This window comes from Heteronotia binoei, chromosome 3 (genome assembly GCF_032191835.1).
Source record: "Heteronotia binoei isolate CCM8104 ecotype False Entrance Well chromosome 3, APGP_CSIRO_Hbin_v1, whole genome shotgun sequence".
Lineage (NCBI taxonomy): Eukaryota > Metazoa > Chordata > Lepidosauria > Squamata > Gekkonidae > Heteronotia > Heteronotia binoei.
The window spans coordinates 98,117,853-98,131,092 of record NC_083225.1 but is presented as its reverse complement, the minus strand read 5'-3'; the positions used below and the strand labels follow the sequence as shown (position 1 = coordinate 98,131,092).

At 38.5% G+C, this 13,240-nt stretch overlaps 1 protein-coding gene across 1 annotated transcript in view; it reads left to right on the top strand.

Annotated features, from left to right (window-relative positions):
- Nucleotides 1-13,240, top strand: part of TTC3 (tetratricopeptide repeat domain 3) — a 196,659-nt gene that overhangs the window by 51,681 nt on the left and 131,738 nt on the right. Inside the window, exon 15 of the mRNA XM_060234268.1 lies at nucleotides 11,097-11,148. Coding sequence (XP_060090251.1) covers nucleotides 11,097-11,148 — 52 coding nt within the window. The remainder of the gene's footprint in view (nucleotides 1-11,096; nucleotides 11,149-13,240) is intronic.

Here is a 13,240-nt window from a genome sequence, read left to right as displayed (position 1 = left end):
ACTTAACTTTGGGATGCCTCAGGGGGCAGTTCTCTCCCCGATGTTTAACATTTACATGCGCCCCCTTGCCCAGATTGCCCGGAGGTATGGGCTGGGTTGTCACCAGTATGCTGATGACAACCAGCTCTATCTATTGATGGACGGCCGGACTGACGATGTCCCTATAAACCTGGACCGGGCGTTGCAAGCCATGGCGGGCTGGCTCAGGCTGAGTGGGCTAAAGATGAATCCAGCGAAGACAGAGGTCCTTTGCGTGGGTCGCAGCGGGCCAGGAAGGGAGATCTCCCTACCAAATTTTGACGGTGCATCACTGATACCAGTGCGTAGGGTCAGGAGCCTGGAGTGCTACTGGAGCCTTCCCTGACAATGGAGGCCCAGATAGCTGCCACTGCCAAATCCGCCTTCTTCCATCTTAGGAGGGCGAGGCAGTCTTGCAAAACCACCCTCTGTCAACTCGCATTTAAGATGGCACCCGGAGATGATACCTAGCCATCCTATACACATTCTGAACTGTGGCACTTTAATTTAATTTATATTTGATAAATTTTAATTGTTAATTAACTTAATCTGAATTGTATCTAACTATTTTAATTGTTTTAATGTATTGATGGATTTTAGTGTAATCATGGTGTAAACCATGTCATGTGAGCCGCCCTGAACCCGCTTCGGCGGGGGAGGGCAGGATATAAGAATACATTTATTATTATTATTATTATATTATTATTATTATTTTTATTTCCTTTTATTTATGCCACCTATCTCCCTAATGGGGACCCAAAGTGGCTTACATTGTTCTCTCCTCCATTTTATCCTCACAACAACCTTATGAGGCAGGTAAGGCTGATAGTGTGTGACTGGACTAGGGTCACCCAGCAAGTTTCCAGGGCCAAGGAGAGCTTTGGACCTGGGTTTCCCAGATCCTAGTCTGATGCTCTAACCACTTACACCACACTGGTTTGTACTTATGTTTAGTGTGATTTCTGAATGCAACCTAGATTTGCTTTCCTTTTTTGATTCTGATGCTGCCAATACTTCAGAGGGCCTCTCTATTCATCCTTTTACAACCTTTTATCTGGTGATAAAAATGTAGAATCTATGAATCAAGGTAAGCTGGATGTAGTCAAACAAGAGATGGCAAGACTGAACATCGACATCTTGGGAATCAGTGAACTAAAATGGATGGGAATGGGTGAATTTAACTCAGAGGATCACTACATCTATTATTGTGGCAAGAGTCCCATAGAAGAAATGGTGTGGCCTTTATAGTTAACGAGAGTAAGGAAGGCAGTAATGGGATACAGTCTCAAAAATGACAAAATGATCTCAGTTTGTATCCAAGGCAAACCATTCAGTATTGCAGTAATCCAAGTCTATGCCACAACCACTGACACAGAAGAGGCTGAAGTGGACCAGTTCTACGAAGATCTACAACACCTTCTAGAATTAATACCAAAAAAAGATGTTGTCCTCATCATAGGGGACTGGAATGCCGAAGTAGGAAGTCAAAAGGTAACCGGAACAACTGACAAGTTTGGCCTTGGAGAACAAAATAAAGCCAGGCAAAGGTTAGAGTTTTGTCAAGAGAACAAGCTGGTCATAGCAAATACCCTCTTCCGACAACCTAAGAGGTGACTTTATACATGGACATCACCTGATGGGCAACACAGAAATCAGATTGATTATATACTCTTCACTCAAAGATGGAGAAGCTCCTTACAGTCAGCAGAAACAAGACCTGGAACTGACTGTGGCTCAGATCATGAGCTACTCATTGCAAAATTCAGGCTTAAACTGAAGAAAACTGGGGAAGCCATTAGGCCATTCAGGTTTGACTTTTATCACATCCCTTATGAATATACAGTGGAGGTGAAGAATAGGTTTAAGGAACTAGAGTTAATAGACAGAATGCCTGAAGAACTATGGACGGAGGTTCGTGACACTGTACAGAAGGCAGCAATCAGCACCATCCCAAAGAAAAAGAAATGCAAGAAAGCAAAGTGGCTGTCTCGGTTTTAACAATTTATTGATATCATATGATTACACAACTTAGTTATTTCTTAATTATCTCAATATTAATCCGTATGACATTTCAATCCTTCCTCCCTCCAATGTTGTATTTTAACAAATTATTAATAACATACGGTTACGATGTTTAGTTATATCTTTTCTATCCCTAACCCATATGATATTTTTAATCCCCCCTCCCTCCGTTATTAGACTTACCCCGAAGTTATATATTTAAATCTAAATATAAAGGTATCCCAAACCCATCAAAACACACTGTCTTTTTCTTCTCATTCATATTAAAAAATTGTCCAATGTCTTTTTACGTTCCATTCTAACTCTATATATTTTTTAAATTTCTTCCACTCCTTTTTAAACACTTCCAGATCATAGTCTCTCAAAGTTCTTGTTAATTTATCCATCTCGCTCCACGATAAAACTTTCACAATCCAGTCCCATTTCTCTGGTATTTTTTCTTGTTTCCACAGCTGCACATACAGTGTCCTAGCAGCTGAGAGCAGATACCAAATTAAAGTCCTATCTTCTTTTGGAAATTTTTCTATTTGTAATCCTAGCAGAAAAGTCTCTGCCACTTTCTTGAAGTCATAACCCAAAATTTTAGAAATTTCTTGTATCATCCGCCAAAAGTTTTTTGCTTTTTCACAGGTCCACCACATATGAAAAAAAGAACCTTCATGGTGCTTACATTTCCAACATCTGTCTGACATCTTTTTACTCATCTTTGCCAGTTTCTTCGGAGTCATATACCACCTATACATCATTTTAAAACAGTTCTCCTTGATATTCTGACATGTTGATATCTTCATCGAGTTCTTCCAAAGGTACTCCCAAGTATCCATTTGGATTTCTCTGTTTATATTGATTGCCCATTTAACCATTTGAGATTTTACTACTTCCTCTTCTGTAGACCATTTCAATAATAATTTATATACTTTTGATATTAATTTTTCATTATCTCCAAGCAAAACCTTTTCCAATTCTGTTTGCTCACGTCTAATTCCATCAGATTTCATATCATTTTCCATCAGACTTTTTATTTGTTGCATTTGAAACCAGTCATATTTATTATTTAGCTCTTCTGCTGACTTTAATTCAACTTTCCCACCTTGAATCTTTAACAATTGATTGTACGACATCACTCTTTCTTCCTCAGATTCAGCTGTTATTTTTATTACTTCTGCTGGCACTATCCAAAGCGGCTTCCTCTCATCACCATATTTCTTATATTTTATCCAAGTACTTAATAAAGTGTTTCTAATATAGTGATGAGAAAAAAACCCGTCCATCTTGTGTTTCCCATAATACAAATACGCGTGCCAGCCGAATTTATTCCCATGAGCTTCCAACCTTAAAGGTTTTTTATCCAACAGCATTATCCAATCCTTGATCCACGTCAAGCAAACAGCATCATGGTACAATCTTAAGTCCGGGAGCTGAAAGCCGCCTCTTTCTTTTGCATCTGTTAAAATTTTCATCTTAATTCTTGGTTTCTTCCCGGCCCATACAAAGTCAGAGAGCTTCTTTTGCCACTTATTGAATTGTTTGCTATCTTTCACGATCGGGATAGTTTGAAACAGATACATTATTCTTGGCAAAATATTCATCTTAACTGCAGCAATCCTGCCCAATAAAGACAAATTAAGTCTGTTCCATTTTATCAAATCTTTGTCCATCTTGCACCAAAGCTTTTCATAATTATTTTTAAATAAATCTATATTCTTCATAGTTATTTCTACGCCAAGATATTTTACTTTAGAAGTAACTTTACACCCCGTCAGTGCCTGCAATTCATTCTGTCTATTTGGTTGCATATTTTTACATAAAAACATCGACTTCTCTGCATTTATATATAGTCCTGCAATCTCTCCATATTCTTTTATCTTGGTTAAGAGCAACGGTGTTACTTGAATCGGATTCTCTATAATAAACACAATGTCATCTGCAAAAGCTTTATATTTATAAGAGAATCCTTTGATTTTTAATCCTTCTATTTCTTTGTCGTTTTGCACTTGTTGTAATAAAATTTCAAGAGTCATTATAAACAACAATGGTGATAATGGACATCCTTGTCTTGTGCCTTTGCTTACCATCAATTCTCTTGTAAGGTCTGCATTTACGCACAATTTTGCTTGCTGTTCTGTATATATTGCTTTCGTCATTCTTATAAAATGTTCCCCTAAATTAATTTTTTCCATTACTGCAAACATAAAGTCCCAGTTCAAATTGTCAAAGGCTTTTTCCGCATCTACAAAAAATAAAGTCGCTTCTTTTTCTGGATGCTTTTCATAATATTCCACAACATTGATGACAGCTCTTAACATTGTCTCTTATTTGCCTTTTAGGAAGAAATCCAGCTTGATCTTTTTTTATAAAGTTTATCAGATATTGCTTCAATCGTTCTGCCAGAATTCTTGTGTAGATCTTGTAGTCATTATTTAATAATGAAATTGGTCTATAATTCTTTACATTTGTGACATCTTTGTCTTCTTTGGGGATCAACGAAATTAAAGCTTCTTTCCATGTATTTGGAATTATCCCTTTTTCTCTTATTATATTGATCAGTTTCTGCAGTTTGGGTGTTATCTCATCTTTGAGGGTTTTATAAAATTTAGATGTAAATCCATCTGGCCCAGGAGCCTTACCTTCTTTCATTGCTTTTATTGCTGCTTCAATTTCAATCTTTTCAATTGGATCATTTAAAATCTTTTTCATATACTCAGTCAGGGGCGCTATTTGAATATTTCGTAGATACTCTTCCATTTTTTCTTTTCTATTTGTCACGCCTTTGAATAATTTTGCATAATATTTAAAAAATTCTCTTTTGATTCCGTCTTGGTCTACTATTTCTTTTCCATTCACCATAATTTTATTGATGATTTTATTTTCCTTTTTTTTTTTCAACTGCCAGGCTAGGTACTTCCCAGGTTTATTCGCACCCTCAAACGATTTCTGTTGTAAACTTTTTAAATTCCATTCTAATTCTTTGTTCAGCAAATGTCTTACTTGAGATTGTAATATTGTAATTTCTTTTATTAACTTCTTTTTTCCTGGTCTTTTTTTCAATTCCCCCTCTTTTTTATTTATTTCATTTTGTAAAGCTAATAACCGTTCTTCTTTGGCCTTCTTATCTTTATTATTCAATGTAATTAGTATTCTTCTCATTACTGCTTTGTAAGTGTCCCAAACTGTTTGAAAGTTTACATCTTCAGTTTCGTTTATTTGGAAAAACGCTGCGGATTCCTTCTCTAAGAATGTCGCAATGTCTTTATCTTGTAGTAAGTCCTCATTAATTCTCCATCTTCTTGTTTTCCTTTGCAATTTTGTAGTCCAACAAATTGGGTTGTGATCTGCAAAAACCTTTGGTAGAATCTCTACTTTTTTAGTCATGAGGCCCAAGTTTTTGGAACCCCATAACATATCTATTCTAGAAAAAGAATTATGTCTTGCTGAGAAGAAGGTATAGTCTCTTACTTCTGGATTAAATTTTCTCCAGATATCTTCCAAGTTTTCTTGTTTTACTAACTCAAAAAAAGAATTTGGTAATTTTCCTTCTTTGTCTTTTTTCTTTTGGCTTGATCTATCAATATTATTTTGTATTGTCCCATTAAAATCTCCCATCATCAAAATCTGGTCGTACGACATTTCATCCAACTGTCGGTTGATGTTTTTAAAGAACTTGTCTTTTGCTCCATTAGGCGCGTACAATCCAAGTAACAAGGGTTTTTTTGCCTCCATTGTCACTTCTACTGCAATATATCTTCCTTCTTTATCTTTGAGTATCAGTTTTGGCTCTAATTGTTCTTTAATATAAGAGACTACCACTCTTTTCTTTTGTTCTGCCAATGAAAAGAATTCCAATCCCAAATTTCTGTTCTTCAAATATTTACAGTCTTTTTGTTGTATATGAACTTCCTGTAGACAAATTATATTACATTTTTGTTTTTTAATCCAATGAAATGTTGCTTTTCTTTTTTGTGGTGAATTTAGTCCATTTATATTCCAAGATAGTAATTTGTACTCCATTATGGTGCAGAGTCTTTATTCTCCTCAAAAAAGCTATACATCTCTTGTTCATTCTTTATTGTAATCCTTCTTCCATGCTGTTCAAAACCAAGACCTTCAGGTAGTATCCATCTGTATCTTGTACCCTCTGCCCGCAATTTCTCTGTTAGTCTCTTATATTTTTTCCTGTCATTAATCACTTGTCTTGGTAGTTCTTTCATTATTTTAACTCTGGTCCCTTCTATTATCCAAGCTTTTTGAAAGCCTTTATTTATGATTTTTCCTGCTATGTCCTTGGACCTTAGTTTCAGAACGATATCTCTGGGTAAGCCTTTGTATTTTGCATATGATGAGTTGACTCTGTAGACACTGTCCAGCATACTTCTAACTTTTTCAGGATCTTCTTCTAAGTATTCAGCAATGATTTTCACCATGTAGTCTGTTAAATCTGTTTCCTCTCTTTCAGGTAGTCCTCTCAGACGCACTTGTGTTTCCATCAATCTGCAGTCGTGAATTGTAACCCTTTCTTGAAGTTTTAACGAAGTAGAAGCTTGTGTATCCACTTTCTCTTCAACTTGTTTAACTCTGTTTCCCAGTTCATCTTTAAAGCCCTCAATATCTTTCCTAAGATCACCAATATCTTTTTTCAGTTCTTTTTTAAGGGCCAGTAACATTTTATCCATTCCTTTCATCGTCTTGGTTTCTAATGCATCAAATTGGCTTTGCATCTTGCCAAAAGAATGAGCCCTTGATCGGGTTACTCTCTCTTCTGACATAAAAAACTCACCAAACCTAAAAAGGTCTCCAAATTAAAATTCAACACCAAGTCCAATAGCTTAGAGTATGCAGTTTAAAATAAAGCTAATTTCATCTTCCTCCCATCTTCCTGGGCTGAGATATTGATTTTCAACAAATTTGGCTGTTTTCCCCCCTTTTAAAATGGCAATCTGTCTATGGTTACACACAGTCCTAGAGAGGTCCTTCTTTGATCTTGGTTTTAATTCCTTCCTGGTTCAAGTGTAACAGCTTTGTAGTCCTTGTAGGCTTCACCTCATTGGCCAGTAGGTTTCACTTCCCAGTTCAGATTTCTCAGTTCCCGTCTTTCAGATATCGCAGCTTTTGAAATTTACAGATAAGAACGTGGAGTGTTGAACAAAGAGCCTGCGTCATATACCTCAGAAATGTAAACAATTTCCTTCTTTTACAAATTCTGTTTAAGTCTTTAAAGTCCAAGAGTCCAAATTTAGCAGGCAGTTATCTCCTTCTATTTCTCTTCACTTCTATTTATTTTTAATTTTCAAGGCTATTCAGATTAGCTTAAAGAGTCTCAGGAGCAGATACATTGAATAACGGTACCTTGTCAGCTTATGCTCTTTCACTTCGGCTTCTTAGTTAGTTATCTTGCAGTTATAAATCAGTCCTTGAAGTTCCTGAGTTCCGACAGGCTTAGGTCAATTTAATGGCTTTTTAATCCTTTGTAGATGATGGAAGACGCTCCCCCCACGTTGGGTCTCAAAGCTCAAAAAAAGGCGGCTTCAGTCACCTAATTTCAGCTGAGATCAACAACTAAAAGAGTTTAGGCGTCATCTCTGTCTAATCTCTAGTTGAGATTAGCGGGCAGGGCCCCCGAAAGGGTCTTTCTGCCCTAAACAAAGGGAAAAAAATCCCTCTTGTTTAGAGGGCTACAGCTCTGCCGTCAGCTCAGACCGGAAGTCCGGCAAAGTGGCTTTCTCATAAGGCTTTACAAATAGCTGAGGAAAGAAGGAAAGTGAAAGGCAAAGGTGAAAAGAAAAGATTCACCCAACTGAATGCAGATTTTCAGAGAACAGCAAGGAGAAATAAGGAAGCTTTCCTGAAGGAACAATGCAAAGCAACAGAGGAAAGTAATAGAATGGGAAGGACAAGAGATCTTTTCAAGAAAATTGGAGAAATCAAGAGAACGTTTCATGCAAAGATGGTCATGATAAAGGACAAAAACGGTAGGGACCTAACAGAAGCAGAAAAGATTAGGAAGAGGTGGCAAGAATACACAGAAGAATTATACAAGAAGGATCTCAGTGTCCTTGACAACCGTAATGGTGAAATCGCTGACCTCAAGCCAGACATCCTGGAGTGTGAAGTCAAATGGGCCTTAGAAAGCATTACTAACAACAAAGCGAGTGGAGATGACGGTATCCCAGTTGAACTATTCAAAGTCCAAAAAGATGATGCTGTTAAAGTGATGCACACATTATGTCAACAAATTTGGAACATGCAACAGTGGCCACAGGATTGGAAAAGGACAGTTTATTCCAATCCCAAAGAAGGGTAATGCCAAAGAATGTTCAAACTATCGCACCAATGCACTCATTTCACATGCCAGCAAGGCCATGTTAAAGATCCTACAAGCTAGGCTTCAGCAGTATGTAGATCGGGAACTACCAGAAGTTCAAGCTGGGTTTCAGAGAGGTAGAGGAACTAGAGATCAAATTGCCAACATTTGCTGGATTATGGAGAAAGCACGGGAGTATCAGAAAAACATCTATTTCTGTTTCATTGACTACGCTAAAGCCTTTGATTGTGTAGATCACAACAAACTGTGGCAAGTCCTTAAAGAGATGGGAGTACCAGACCACCTCACCTGTCTCCTGAGAAACCTGTAAAAGGGTCAAGAAGCAACTGTCAGAATGGAATCTGGAACAACTAATTGGTTTAGAATAGGAAAAGGAGTTCGACAAGGATGTATATTGTCACCCTGCTTATTTATTTTATATGCAGAGTACATCATGCGGAATGCTGGTCTGGATGAAGCAGAAGCCGGAATTAAGATTGCGAGGAAGAACATCAACAACCTCAGATATGCAGATCACACCACTCTAATGGCAGACAGTGAGGAGGACCTAAAGAACCTCTTGTGGAGGGTGAAAGAGGAGAGTACAAAAGTAGGTTTTGAAACTCAGCATCAAAAAAACTAATATCATGGCATCTGGCCCCATCACACCTTGGCAAATAGAAGGGGAAGACGTGGAAGTAGTGACAGACGTCACATTTCTGGGATCTAAGATCACTCCAGATGGTGCCTGCAGCCATGAAATTAAAAAATGGTTGCTTCTTGGGAGGACAGCTATGGCGAACCTGGGCAGCATAATAAAAAGTAGAGACATCACTCTGCCAACAAAAGTCTGTATAGTCAAAGTGATGGTATTCCCAGTAGTAATGTATATCTGTGAGAGCTGGACGGCCGAGCGCAGAAGAATAGATGCTTTTGAGATGTGCTGGAGAAGACTCTTGACAGTCCCTTGGACTGTAAGAAGATCCAATCAGTCAGTCCTAAGGGAAATGAACCCTGACTGTTCCCTGGAAGGTCAGATGCTGAATCTGAAGCTCAAATACTTTGGCCACCAAACGAGAAGGGAGCACTCACTGGAGAAGATCCTGATGCTGGGAAAGACAAGGCAAAAGAAGAAGGGGACAGCAAAAGATGAGATGGCTGGACAGTGTTACTGATGTAACAAACACGAATTTGAGCAGACTTCAGAGGATGGTGGAGGACAGGAGGGCCTGGCGTGACTTTGTCCATGGGGTCGCAAAGAGTAGGACTCGACTGTGCAACTGAACAACAACATCTGGTGATAAACAAGAATGCCTGTTTAATTTATGTCAGGTAACAGAAAATGCTGTGTGGTTTAAACATCCATTTTTAGCACATGCTATTTCTGTTTTCTCTATATGTTGCCAGGAAGTTCCCGTTATATCTTTCTGTTGCCATTGGCAAAGGTTTAGCTGACATCACTAAAATGTTTTGTTTACATACAAGTCCAGCACAATAGCTGCTCTTGAGTAAATGTCACTGGGTTCTATGAAATATTATTTATTTAAAATACAGCAGTGTTTTTTGGCATTTTTTCAATGATTTTTAAAAATAAATTCATTCTGTTCTTATGTTTTAAGTGTGTTAGATCAACTTATACGTATTTCCAGACTGTGTTGCCACCTTGCAGACAGGGTAGGGAGAAAGCCAAGAGAAAAGATGGAAGAAAGAAGGCAGGTGTGCAAGCACAAAATGGGGAAAATGATATGATGATTTGTGGGCTTGGTAACTGGGAGGGATGGAATAGATTATAGAAAAAATAGATATTTTTGTAATTATAGTGTAAGAGAATTGTGTAAATATATTTCTATCTGTTGTAGAGGAAATTGGTGACTTTTCCTTTTGTATTTCTTTATCGTCTTTGTAATTCTTCTGTTTCTTTTGTAATAAATTTTCTGTTTTATATTTTGCAAAAAAACCCCTCAATAAAATTCCCCCCCCCCCCAAAAAGAAAAAAGGAAATTAGAGGCAAGTCAGACTAATGTCTGTCCCAGGCAGATTAGCAGAAACTGTAATCAAAGATAGAAGTAAGATGCATAGTGGAACAAACCATGCTAAGAGAAAACCAGCATGGCTTCTGCAGTGGAAAATCCTGCCTTGCCAACCTTTTGGAATTCTTTGAGAAAGTGAACAAGCATGCAGATAATACTGACCCACTAGACATTGTGCACTTGAACTTTCAAAGGGTTTTTGATAAGGTATCTCACAAAAGACTCCCAAGTAAATACTGGAGTCATGGGATAAGAGGATGGGTTCTGCTATGGATTAAGAATTGGTTAAATGTCAGGAAGCAAAGAGTAGGAATGGACAGTTCTCACAATTGAGGGAAGTAAGCAGTGGTGCACAGGAGCCCCTTAAGTTGGCCCAACAATAGATACGCTGACAGATATTATCATAGTCTGTGCATGGAGGTAGGATACAACCGAGTGCTGGGAATACAGTTTCTTTTATCTGTAAACTGCAACTGTAATTCATTGGTCAATGCAAGGATTCTTGCTTGTAATAACTTACAAAGTAATACATGTTAAAACATAAAGCAACATAAAATTGTTAAATGTAAATCCCAACATTAAAAACAGCAGAAAGTATCACCTTGAAATGTCTAATATTCTCTGTCTATAAAAATATTTTTAAAATGTGAATTTCTTAAGTTAAATAAAATTCTGGGTAAAAAAAATTTTTTGGCCTAGTGACTAATTTAAATTTTATCTTTTAACAGGCGGCTCTTGATGCACAAAAAAAAGAACACAATGACTGGTTTCCAGATTTAGGTAAGTTAATAAAGATAACTGGGTCATGTATTTTAATACTGATGGGCATCCAGAAATAGATTGGAATGTTGGGTGTAGTTGATAGATTTTAGAATGCTGACATATATTTCTATTTTTTTTAAAAAATAAGCTGTAGTACTGGTCAGGGCACTCAAATATAACTGTTTGTGGGTCTTTTTGCTTAAATGATTCACTGGTAGGGATGGGCATGAACCAGGAAAATGGAGATTTGTGAAGGTTCATGGTGTCCAGGGCTTTTTTGTAGCACAAACTCCTTGCAGCGTATTAGACCACACACCCCTGATGTAGCCAATCCTCCAAGAGCTTATTACAGGGCCTACTGTAAGCTCCAGGATGATTGGCTATGGCAGGGGTGTGTGGCCTAATATGCAAAGGTGTTTCTGCTACAAAAAAAGCCCTGATGGTGTCTTACAAACCATGAACCTCCCCAGACCTTTCTGTTTAACGAACTGGTTTGAGGTTTGTAATTCATGATGCGGCACGATTTGCAAAAGTCATTTAAAAGGTTTCCTTTAAATGCCTTTTGAGTTCACATGCAAGTTGCACCTCAGTGGCAATATGGCATTTAAAGCAGGGGTCCCCAACCTGAGGTCCACAGGCAGCATGCGGCCCCCAAGCTCTTTCTGTGCATCCCTCCAACCTGCTGGTTTGCTGCTATCAAGGCATTTGTCCTCAGACCCACACTGTTCCTCCCACCTCAAGAGGCACTATCTGCTCCTTTTCTTCTTGGCCCTTTCTTGCAAAAAGCACAACATTGTTTCTTCTGGTCTTCATGGTTCCTTCTGTCAGCCCCCTCTTGGGCTTACCTTCATACTAACATTTTGGCCATTCAGGTACCTTTACCACTCAGCTTTTTTACTCCCCCTTTCCATACATTACCATGTTGAAGGCTATATATGTATGTAAGGAAGATAAAGCAGGTGTGTAAATGGGTACAGGTGATGTCTGGCCTACTCTTGGAGAATAGGTGGGAAAAGAACAATAAAAGGGCCGGCCCCACCCATCAAGGCTCCTCTTAAGTGCCTTCCAAGGTTACTTGAAAGGTTGTTGATGCAGGCAAGAGCATTATTCCTTCCTCAACAAGAGCTGGTTGCTCTTCTTGTCTTGTTTGCTTTTGCCTCTCTTCCCCCACCCACTCCACCTTAGGAGTCTTTTCATCCTTCTGTGACTGCAGGAGATGGTGAATGGCCCCTTTGGTTGAGAGGGAAGGAGTACTTTCTTAGCAGGGAAGCTTATGGGAACCTCCTTCCCACATCTTCCTCCAGCCAAGTTCCACACACACACGCCTCGGCTGCCATTTTGCTTCTCATGATTGAGGCTTGGCTGATGACAGGCAGTGTGCATACAGCTTATAATTTTAAACCAACTTAATGGCATATCCTCTGTTCAAAGTAGGAGGCTGCAGTTTCATTCGGTCTCTCCCTTTTTTGGAGGGTCCTCAGTTTTTAAAGTATTAGCATGTTCTGAATTAAACTTCAAGGCAGTGTGTTTATTAAGAAATAAATCCCAGGGTATTAAATGTACTTAGGATTGCAATTCTGCCATTTGGTAGGTCAGATTCATAACCCATTTCTAAAAAAAATTGTTCCTGGCCTGTGAATATGGCCCACTACTCCTGAGAATTGCAATGGATAGAGAGGCAAGGATGGCTTCTCTCCTTTGCCATGGCCAAAATGAAAATCCCCAGCTAATAGCAGCTAGAGTGGGATGGATTTGCTGGGAAAGGAAAGAGTTAGGTCCCTAAAACTATACTTTTCATATTTTATTTATTTAAGGATTATGGTGAAACTTTGCAACTGCTGCTCTGATAAAAATTCTGTAAGATGTCTGCAAAAGGAATCAAAGAAACAAAAACTTGCAGATGAGCACCATTTATTTAATGACAAATGCACTACTGAGTACTTTGTTTTAAACAAGGATAAAGTAGTTTGGTGTAGTGGTTATGTGTGCAGACTCTGGGAGAACCGGGTTTGATTCCCCACTCCTCCACTTCTCTCTCTCTCGGCTTGACTTCGGGAACGAAGGTTTAAGAAGGGTGCAGTAGTCCACGTCTGCTGCAGGCTCGCTGGTG